The following is an 11548-nucleotide window of genomic DNA, read 5'->3' on the forward strand; positions in this document are numbered from 1 at the left end:
ACCCTACTCGCGCTTTTCCTCTGAACTCTTCCCCCCTCCAGATAAATATGTAATGCTTTTCTTTCAGGGATCTGCCCTCAATGAGTCTGATCATTTGTATGGAAGCTATGTCAGTGATCAATTAGCTTATCGAGTTCCAGGAAGATCACAGCTGTCCTACACACATTATCAAGCAGCTGCAAGTTGGCTTTTAACCTCTTGCACATGATTCTGATGCTGTTATGTGATCTGCCAATCAGAAAGTTAACATCTTCTTTCTCTTTGTTTCAGTTATTTGTCTGCTGTGATGGATTCAGTCCTGTGCTGAGCAGAGGAACTCCAAGAGGCCATTGAAGCAGATGGACCGTAACAGGTCCATGCCTTGTTTGTAAAGAGTTAACTGGCTTCAGGGGTCTGACCAGTGGGGACATCTGGTTTCTTCCACCATCGAAAACATACTGTAGCACACAGATGTCATGGTAATTGAATTGGTTTTATTACTTATAACCGTGATCTTGTGTTGTGTTAGTGCTCTGCAAAGAAGCAGGAGCATTCTCTCTCGGGTGTAAGCACGGGCAAAATTTATGAAGACCCTGGCTGCACAAATGTCAGGGTGTCCTCTTGTCCTGCCTGATTGAGCAGAAAGAAATGAAATGCACTACATTGGGATGAGCTTGATTGCAGAGGTCATTGGAAAGATTTAGACATCAATCTATCTTTTAGCTCCAATCCAAATATTTTTTCAGGGCTTATTTCTTTAGCTTTCAACCCTGTCAGGTTCCACACAAGACACTGGATCTATTGATCTATAGCTGGGAGTTTGCTTCATGAGTGCCAGGTTGTGCCCAAGTGGCAGTAGGCCTGTATATGTATGTCTGGGAGTCAAATCTCTTCCAGGTTTCTCTGAAGTTTCAATCTGGGACTGCAAGGGACCTAGCTTTTGTCTGCTGCTGTGAGAAACCGTGGTAAATGGTTTCCCGATGGAAAAGCTGTGCACTGACAGCGAAGGACTTACATATTGGGCACCCTTTTTCGTATTGCTGCTAGCCAACAGTGTAGGCTGAAAACGTGAAGCATCCAGAAGTGGAAAGCATACTAACTCTCTCCTCCACATGCTGGGTCCATCACATGGACCTGTTGGGCACACTGAATTCAACTAATTAATAAAACATCTGGAATTGAACGCTTATGTGGTCATGAAACAATAATTGATTGTGATTAAAATGAACCTTTTTGGTTCACTGTAGGGAAATGGTAGGGAAGGAAATCTGCTATCCTTAACTGGTCTGGCCTACATGTGACTCCAGACCCACAGCAAAATGTGGTTGACTCTTAACCACCCTCTGGAATGGCATAGTAAGCCAAGCTGTTGTTTGACAGTCTACAGGAAAGTTGATACCAAATGGACTGGAATGGTTTAGGAAGGTCATTCACAGGCACTTTCTGAAGGGCAATTAGGGATGTACAACAAATGCTGGCCTTGCCAGTGGCCATCACATCCCATTGAAAGAATAAACAAAAATGCATTAGATGTCCGAACTCAGTCACCATGCTTGCATCACATTACGGCCGCATCATCTGATAAATACTCAAACTTTGATCTATGTTAAACATAAAGGCCAGAAAGCAACTAATATATTTATTTACAGTGACAATATGAAGTTCGAATTGATCATAATTATAAATTATAGAAATACAATATATAAATATCCTTTGGTGTTCCTGACTTGGTTCAGTGGGAAAACATTTATCACTGAGTCAGTCTTGAGGTCCGAATCTAAGCACATAATCCAGGCTAATGCTTTAGTGTAATATTGACGGGCAGTAGATTGTCGATAGTGCTATCTCTGAGAGATGTTCAGACCAGGGATCTGTCTATCCTGTCATTGGACAGAAAGAATCCCATTGCATTATTTGATAAAGAGCATGAAGATTCATCCCTGGTGGTGTCCCAATATTTGTCCTTCAATCAGCATCAGTAAAAAAAAAGTCATTTATCTCATTGCTGCTTGATTTGTGAAAGATGTTACATAAGTACAATTTCTCTATGACACTTGTTACATTGATAATCAACAAGTTGCTGTAAAGGTAACAGTGGTACATGCTATTGTACCTCTCTTTACAAATGGCGCTGTGATCTAAAATAAATTACAAGAATGCCTTTATTCTTATTTTCTTTAGAGGTAATCTCTCAAAGCCCATTTAGGCAAACAGTTTTTTAAAAACTTGCATTTGTATAGCAACTTTCATGACCTCAGGAAGTCTCAAAGTGAATTACAGTTAATGAAGTTCTTTTTTGCAACAGTTCAACATATGAGATGCAGCAACCAGTTTGTACACAGCTCCCACAAACAACAAAGTGCTAATGACCAGACAGTCTGTCTCTGCAATGTTGATTGAAGGATAAATATTGGCCAAGGTGCCTTCCCTCCTGTTCTTCGAAATAGGACGCTTGGATCTCTTACTTTCACCTTAGAAATCAGACAAGGTCTCTGTTTGATGTCTCATCTAAAGGAAGACATTTGTCAGTTAAATATTCCTTCAGTACTGCACTAGAGCATTACACTTGATTTTTGTGCTCAAGACTCTTGTGTGGGTCTATGGTCCACAAACTTGTAACTCAGAGGTGAGTGTGTTTCCAATTGAGCCAAAGATAATATTAAAAAGGCATAATTTCTCTGAATCTGATCAAAGCTATTGAGATTCACAAATTATAAACATACACTAAGCACAAAAGAAACAGGTTCAAATAATTTCAGAATAAGTTCCAAGTTCAACAACATTATTTTTATCTTGTGCTCAATTCTTTGTTTATGCTTAAGTGACCTTTTGATACCATAATGTTCAAATAGTCATTTCTGAAAAACCTCAAGTAGAATTCAATTTTGTTTTTAACCTTTTTCTGTGTTGGACACAACACTTAAAACTTTGAGGTAGAGTTGTGCAGGTATCCTCAAAAATGTTGCCTCAAATGAGAACGAAAAGTTAACATATCCAGGAAAGTGATAACACCGTGCAAATCTGTGCTGATCACACAAGAACCTATTCAGTGAAATTAAACCAGTTCCTTTCTGTCGAAGGAATGGCTTCTATTAACTTAATAACGAGGACACTTTTGGCAATGTACGTAAATGAATCAGCAGTTCACATTTTGCGCTGGGCCTGATAGAACTTTCTAAAAGTTCCCTTCCTTCCAACCAAACATCCATCCATGTGTAAATATTGGAACCTTTTACCAATTTTATCTAACAAGTTTATAAAAGGTTTTCTATTAGGAGTCCAAGAGGATGTGAAGGCAATCAAATCAGAATGCTGTTCAGATATGCAGCACCTCAGCTCCCTGGTCCTTTTCACCGTCCTTTATAATTTGGATGGCAAATGGATTATGCCGAAGGACAGCAGGAAGTTCTGCAGAGCGCTTTGGTATTCCTGAGGATGCTGCTGCAGATTGCCAGCATGACGGGAAATCTTCCAGCTTTTCCCAACTGCAGGGATGCCTTTCCTCTGCCAGTGATGCAACAGGGCCTCTACTTCCTTGTAGTTGCTCAGAGAGTCGTTCTGACAGTAGAATAACAGAATAGGGGTGTGGTACTTGTTTCCCGAAAGTTTTGATGCCAGCTTGGCAGTGCTTGACTGTGTAACCACTCAAAAGCCAGAAATAGAAAAGTGTGGCCCCTTTGAGGAATGGCTGGAAGATGGGAGGAGCCAGCAGCTGTGAAATACCTGGAATGTATTGAAAATATATAGATTAGCATTACAATCTGTGTGTGCTTGGTGGTGAGAATAGAACATAAATAAAAGCTACTCACCGATAAATCCAATATAGAATTTGGGAGTAACTTTGTTACCCAGAGAGCTGTGAAAATGTGGAATGTATTGCCACACAGAATGTTTAAGGTGAAATGCATTGATGCATTTAAGGCCTGGACACCAGGAGCAGTAAATGCCTTTTTGGCAGTTTCAATATTTATATCAAAACAAAATCGAGGAGAGGAATTTGGAATGGGAGGGGATGGATACAGTTATCATGGAGCATGTTGATACCAATAAAATTATTAGGATTGGAAAGGAGATTCTGTTGAAAGAATCTGAACAGTTAGGAGCTTTAAAAAACAGAACATCCAAGGTAATAATCTTAGGTTTACTATTTGAGCCACAGGTAAACTGATACTGGATAAACAAAGTCAAGAAATTAAATGTGTAATTTAAAGATTGATGTAGGAGGAATGGACTTCAGTTCATGGACATTGACAGCAATGCTGGGATAATTGTTCTAACCACATGGGCTTCACTTGAACCGTCCTGGGACTAGGTTCCTGTTGAATTGGACAAGTAGTGCCGTAAGCAGGGCTTTAAACTAATTAGAGGAACAGGGTTTGGAAAAGGGAATACCTCGGCTTTCAAAGCAAAAGGATATGGATATTTTTACATTGGAACGGGCTCAAGAAAAGATTTACAAGGATCTTGCCAGAATGGAGGGTTTGAGTCATAAAAATAGGCTGTATAGGCTGGGATGTTTTTCACTGGAGCGTAGGAAGTTGGGGGGTGACCTTCAGGATCCAGTGACCAGTTCTGAGGAAGGGTTACCAGACCCCAACGTTAACTCTGATTTCCCTCCATAGATGCTGCCAAACCTGTTGAGATTTTCCCATCGATTTCTGTTTGTTTCTGATTTACAGCGTCCACAGTTCTTTTGGTTTTTATTGTGGGCTGACATTATAGAGTTTATAAAATCATGAGGGGTATAGATAAGGAGACTAGCAATGTTTCTTTTCCCCCCTAGGGTGAGGAAGTTCAAAACTAGGAGGCATATTTTTAAGGTGAGAAAAGAAAGGTTTAAAAAGGACATGAAGGGCAACTTTTTTTTTAAATACACAGAGTGGCTCGTTTCTCAAATGAACTGTCAGAGGAACTGGTGGATGTGGGTACAGTTATAAGAATAAAAAGATATTTGGATAACATATGAATAGGAAATGTTTTGAGGGCTTTGGCATGGACTGAAGGATCTGTTTCCATGCTGTATGATACGGTGCCAAATCAGGGCAACTATTTTGATCATGATACCCTGAGTTGGACAGGAAAGGAGTGGGACAGGGATGTGCAGGCTAGGTGGATTAGAAATGGGAAAATGCAAGGTTGCAGGGATAAGGTAGGGCAGTGGCGGGGGGGGAGGTGGTGTGTGTGGGTAGAATGCTCTTCGGAGGGTTGGTGTGGATTCAAGGGGATGAATGGCCTGCTTCCACACTGTAGGGATTCTATGATTCTGGGAAGGGATAAAAAGTGTTCATACATAAAAATAGCAACAAACAAGATCAAATGGGGGAAAAAATGCAAAATTAAATGGTTCTTTACTTAAATGTATGTTAGTATACAAAATAAAACAAATTAATTAATGGCTCAGATACAGGTTAATGGGTATGACCTTATAGCCATTATAGTGATATAATTACAAGGAGATCAAAATTGGCAACTATTCAGGGGTATGTGACCTTTTAAACAGGAAGGGGAGGGTACTGGCATAGCTTTGTTAGCAGGAGATAGAATAAGTATGATAGCAAGAAATGATCCAGGACCAGATGATGTGGAATCTCTTGAAATTAGTAATAGTCGCAAAAATAAAAGAAATACTTCTTTCCACACAAGTCTGGGTGTGGAATGCATGGCCCAAAGTGAAACTGGTTATCAACAAAAACAAGTATTTTTATTTAGGCTGTCCAATCCTCCACCTGCGATAAGCTTATTTAAAACGAGTTACTAAAAGAAACTCTACTGGAGCCTCTAATAGCTGCATTTTGTGCTAGTTGACTTCTTGGGAATTTTTTTTCTGGTTTGAGAAAGTGAACTGACTGGAGCCTGTACATCTGAGGATAAATAATTTGAACAACCTTCTTAACAACTGCAGTTGGTGGAATCTCACATTATTGATGTGGGCGCAGTCAGTAGACTATGGGTGGGGCCTCATCCCAATTGAGTTCAATCCTGAGATATGCCAAAGATTGTGGAATTCAAACATAACACATGACATTTGGCATAACTCCCTTACATTTAAAATTCACCTAGTCTTTTCCACATTGGTTTGCAGTTTATGTTAATATTTTTAGGAGAAACACCTTGATTTTTTTTTTAAACGATAGGTGTGCCTCACCTTTCGCAAGGACTTCCATATCTCCCGCAACCAAACTATCAAAGATCTGGCCCATAATCCTTTCCTTGAAGCCTGAATAACGTTGTACATCTCTCTGTGTGATTACAGGCATCTCGGCAAAGAGGAATCCTCTGATGGAGAGCGCGTGGATGAGAAGGGGCCGTGAGGAGAAAGTCTCGCTCTGGAGTAGGTCCAATGACTCAGAGGCGTAGGACAAGCCATTCTGTGGCCATAGAAAGTGCCAGATGCTGCTTTCCACCGTTAGAACGTTGATGCCATATGGGTAATAAATCTGCCGGTAGTGATCTATGGCATGGGGCTTGGCTCCATACCAGGGAAGGAGTAGAAGGAGTGGCCTGCGTGCATCATCCAGGGTTTTAGGGCTCTTTCCACAGAAGGTGATGGTGGTGGACAGTCTTTTCATCATCATGTTCGCGGCAGCATATCATAACTGGGTGAGGGGTTTATATGTGTGAAAGGGGATAGAAAAGAAAACAAGCAGCATTAAAATTAGTACATTCCACAATACTAGTACACAATAATGTAACATGTCAAAATTCAACTTGGTTAAAACAAAGACAAGAGCTTTAATTTTTCTACAATCTCATAATTACAATGGGAGGTGTGGAGAGACAGCCTGAGAGAAGGCAGTGCTGAATTCTCCATTTTTAAAAGCAAACTCTCTTCAATTGGCTTCAGAAGTTGCAATGAAAATGTTAACATTTTTTGGACCAGAAACATTCATGTTCTTCTATGAGAATGTTTGTTTCAACTGCCTTCTAATGAAGTATTTTAATTGCATTGAAATTCATCTTTATAGGTGACAGTGATACCCATCTTTGAACGTTCATGTGTAACTGAACCAACACAAAGAAAGTATTGCTTTGATGCTGTTATCAGAGTTATACCTGTCATATATTTTAAGAAATTATTAAATAATTGTAATGTTCTTTACATTCACAAACAGGATAACTTTAAACTTAGACACGCTCACACCGTGACTCCATCACCTATGGCCAAATTTTTACTTTAAACCTATAAACACTGGGTGACAGAATGCAAGGAATTTTTTGCATTTGTATCACTAGGAATCTCCAGCAATCTCAGGAATTCTAGCAACTCCTAAAATCCCACATTACATTCACAAGTTATCTGATTTCTCAGTTACAGCTCCTTTTGCCTGCTTCTGTAAGCGAGGTCCTTTCCTTTATTTGTAAATGGGATGAGGGTATCGCTAGCTAAGCAGCATTTATTGCCCATCCCTAATTGTCCAGAAGGCAGTTCAGAGTCAACCACATTGCTGTGGGTCTGGAGTCACATGTAGGCCAGACCAGGTAGGGATGGCAGTTTCCTTCCCTAAAGGACATTAGTGAACCAGATGGGTTTTTCCAACAATTGACAATGAATTCATGGTCATCATTAGATTCTTAATTCCAGATATTTTTATTGAATTGAAATTCCATCTGCCATGGCGGAATTCGAACCCAGGTCCTCAGAATGTTATCTGGGTCTCTGGATTAACAGGCCAGTGATAATACCACTAGGCCATCACCTCCGCAGTCTCAGTCTAATATCCCTATTCCTACTGTAGGCTGTGGAGATTCTGAGAGTATTTTGCATTCATGCAGCATCTTTCTTGTCTTCAGCATGTCCCAAAACACTTTACAGCCAATAAAGCTATTTTGAAGTGGAGTCACTGTTGTAATGCAAGAAATGTGGCAGCTAGCATGTGAAAAAGAACTTCCTACAAAGACCTAACACAGTGTGGAGCTGGAGGAGCACAATAGCCCAGGCATCATCAGAAGAACAGGAAAGTTGATGTTTCAGGTCGGGACCTTCAGAAGTGGGGCGGCTTCATAGTGGGGTTTATAACTCACTCAGATAGTAAGAACTGCCAATGCTGGAGTCAGAGATAACACAGTGTGGAGCTGGAGGAGTACAGCAGGCCAGGCATCATCAGAGGAGCAGGAAAGTTGATGTTTCAGGTCGGGACCCTTCTTTAATGTAATAAAGTGCCACATCCCCCATTTCAGATTTTATTTGTGGGATAAATATTCCTCAGAACACAGGAGCACTCTTCTCCTCCTCTTCAAATACTGAAGTGGGATTTCTTCCTTGTACCTAAAAGTGCAGATGTGCCTTGGTTTAATATTTCATGAGAAGGATAGCACTTGGAGCAGTGCAGCACTCCACAAGTACCAGCCTGACGTTTTAGATTTCTAACAGTGAAGTCTCAGGAATGGGCCTCGAATCAAAAACCTTCTGACTCAGAGATGAAAGTGCTATCACTGAGCTCAGCTGACATTTAACTAGACTAACAGTGGTGGTTATACAGTTTAGCCACTGAGTAGGATTTCCTATTTAAATACTTATACCTAGTGAGTTGACTTCACTGACTGTTGTACAATAGCCTTTGGACCAGTGCAGCCCTCAGAACCTATGACAGCCTACACAACACCTTTGTGAAGTCACCAACTAATGATTTGAGCACAGGCCCCAAATTCATCAACCAACTGACAACTTAATCACAGCCCCTGGATTTAACAATGTCAATATAATTCACGTTATTGATGTGTAATTTGACTACAGTTTCCTCAGAATCAAAAAGAACTGTGATTAAATTACATTTCAGTTGGTACATTAAATACAAGTTAAATTTTGGAATCAAAGCTGTACTCTGCAACTTAGAAACAATCACTAGGCCGCAGTCCTTCTTTTGTTTTGTTTAAATTGTTTCTCCTTTTACCACATAGCTGCGTTCCCTGAAGGCTCCTGTGAGGGCCTGTTAAGCTCGGCAGTCTCCTGGTTTAGAAATACCAGACAGGAGCACAATTTGCACCTTCTGCTGAATCTGAAGGCAGCGAGTGTTTTTTTTTGGGGGTGGCGGTAAAGGAGAGGAGGGGTAGCTGCTCAACCTTTGATGCTCTAATGAAAATGAACTGAATGCTTTCATGCTAGCCACATCGCAATACAAAACATACCACACACAATCTGCAGGAAAACCTTTAGTCACATCTGCATTTTTCTCCTTTCGCCTGCAGCTTTGTAAAGGCCTTCTGGGACTTTGAATAGACACTTTTCAAATCACCCAGTCCCACTGCACAGAAATAAACCTGACAAGTCCACTCTGTTTGAGCATCAGTTGAGCTTCTTCAGCTGATCTTTATCCAACCCAAAGAATATCCTTCTTTCTCCCTTTGTGCTTATGGGGCTGAGAAAGAAAATGGTGACGTTACTTGTGCGTTGGAATGTGTTACCGTGATGACCAGTGGCTTGAGAACAGGACCCAGCAGTGGAAACAATAACCCATGGCAATTGATAACCACTCTACATGAAGCATTTGAAGTAGGATTAACTTGCCTCGCTCAGATCAGACTTTTCTGTCATCAGCACAATGGCATGAGATGAAGCTACCTCTTCCTCCATGGATTTTCTCCATTATCCTATTTGTTTATGTAGCTTATCTTTAAATATTTAAATGTTATTTGCCTCAACCTCTCACTTTGGTAGCAAATTTCACATTATAACCATTCTCCAAGTAAAGATGCTTCTCCTGAATTCCCAATTTAATTCATTAGCGATAATTTTATATTTATAGCTCCCAGTTCTGGCCTCACCTGCAAGGAGAAACATCATCTCTACATATATCCTATCAAACGTTTCCACTTAAAAGATCTTTACCAGGAACACTCTCAGTCTTCTCTCCCTTTGCTCAAATGCACCAAATTATCACCCTTTCCCCCTCTACAATAGGTACACCTGATTCCCAGTGTCAGTTTTCAGGTTCCGTTGCATAGCTCAGTTCCATATGTTTTGTATATAGCTATCTCAAACTTTGTGTGTCTGTAGAGACTGCACACTCCCTAATATGAAGTTATAACAATGTTGCCAGACTTTGCCATAGTGGCTTGTATCAGCTAACTATAAGGGCAACTGTCAATAACTGGAGATTCCAGATTTAATCTCTGGTCAGTTAGCACAACCTGCCTGTGTTGCCATCACATGACCTAGGTCTGGGAGTTGGACTGGGGTAAAAGACAAATTCAAATCTAGCATGATTCTTAGGGGAAAGGAGCAGGAGTTCAATGAGCAGCCTTCACTAACAAATTTAATTTGACTAGTATTTCTCCAACAACCAAGAACTGGATAGCAGATCACCTAACCAACTGAAAACAGTCTCACATTTACTCATATTTTCCTGTTCTTTGTTCACTGTGTTTACCAACCTACACTGGCTCCTGGTTTGTGACACCATGATCTTAAAACTCACACCTTTGTTTGCAAATCTATATATGGCCCTTCCCTACTATATGTTACTTCCTCAAGTTCCACAATTCTATACTATCACTGTGCTCCTCTAATTCAGGCCTCTCGTGTATCTGATTCTCATTTTTCCACCATCCATCTGCCTTGACTCTAATTCCCTCCTAACCCTATATACATCTCCATCTGTCTCCCCCACCCTTTTAGATGCTTCTTAAAACCTAACTGTTGGCCAGTCTTTGGTATTATTACTGTAAATGGCTTGGTACCAAAATATTTTTTGATAATTTTTCTGTGATGTGTTTACTTTAAAAGGGTGTTTATTTTAAAAGGTGCTATTTAAATGTAAGTTGTTGCTGCTGATACCCACCTGTAAGAGTGTAAGAATGACATACTTGGCTAGACCATGATTGGATCCTCTTCCCAATTGTACACCCATATTAATTCATACTAGGTGCCTGAATATCTCTTTTCTTGGGACTGCTATAATCGCACAAAAATTTGCCTTTGCATTGCGCTTTCACAAGTTCATAGATTTCAACAAATTACCTCATTTTTGACAATTTGTAGCACTCCTCCCTTTAAACAGTAAGTCATGCATTCAAACCCCATTGTGCACAAAATCCTGAATCATACTCACTATGCAGGGCTGAGGGACTGCTGTGCTATGGGAAGTACCATCTTTCAGCTTAGATGCTGATCCAAAGCTCTAGTGGCCCTCTCAGATGGACATTCTCTTGTGATTGCCTCAATCAAATCAGCCTCCACCACACTATCAGGCAGTGAATTCCAAACTTTAACCAATCACTGTCTGAAAAAGTTGTTTCTCATATCAATTTTGCTTCTTTTTCCAATCACTTTACATTGTGCCTGTGTCCTCTTGTTCCTGACCTTTCACAAGTGGCAGCTTCTTGCTACCTATTCTGTCCAGACCCTCATGATTTTGAATACCTCATCAAATTGCCCTTCAGCCTTCTCTTCTCCAAAGAAAACATCCTAATTTCTCCAATTTATCTTCATAACTGAAATTCCCCACTGAAACCACTGATAGATCTTCTTCTGTACTTTCTCAAATACATTCACATCCTTCTGGAAATATGTCACCCAGAACTGGAAGCAATGGGTTCAACAATACATCATTGGTCTTGAACCCAATGCCCC

General features: G+C 40.4%; 1 protein-coding gene across 1 annotated transcript in view; it reads right to left on the minus strand.

Annotated features, from left to right (window-relative positions):
* Positions 1 to 1586: 1586 nt before the first annotated feature.
* Positions 1587 to 11548, minus strand: part of si:dkey-5i3.5 (uncharacterized protein LOC565091 homolog) — a 19276-nt gene continuing 9314 nt past the window's right edge. The window contains 3 exon segments of the mRNA XM_020511697.2: positions 1587 to 3574; positions 3576 to 3702; positions 6125 to 6575. Coding sequence (XP_020367286.2) covers positions 3340 to 3574; positions 3576 to 3702; positions 6125 to 6554 — 792 coding nt within the window. The 5' untranslated portion in view covers positions 6555 to 6575 and the 3' untranslated portion in view covers positions 1587 to 3339.

The sequence above is a fragment of the Rhincodon typus genome, chromosome 22 (genome assembly GCF_021869965.1).
Source record: "Rhincodon typus isolate 14 chromosome 22, sRhiTyp1.1, whole genome shotgun sequence".
NCBI lineage: Eukaryota > Metazoa > Chordata > Chondrichthyes > Orectolobiformes > Rhincodontidae > Rhincodon > Rhincodon typus.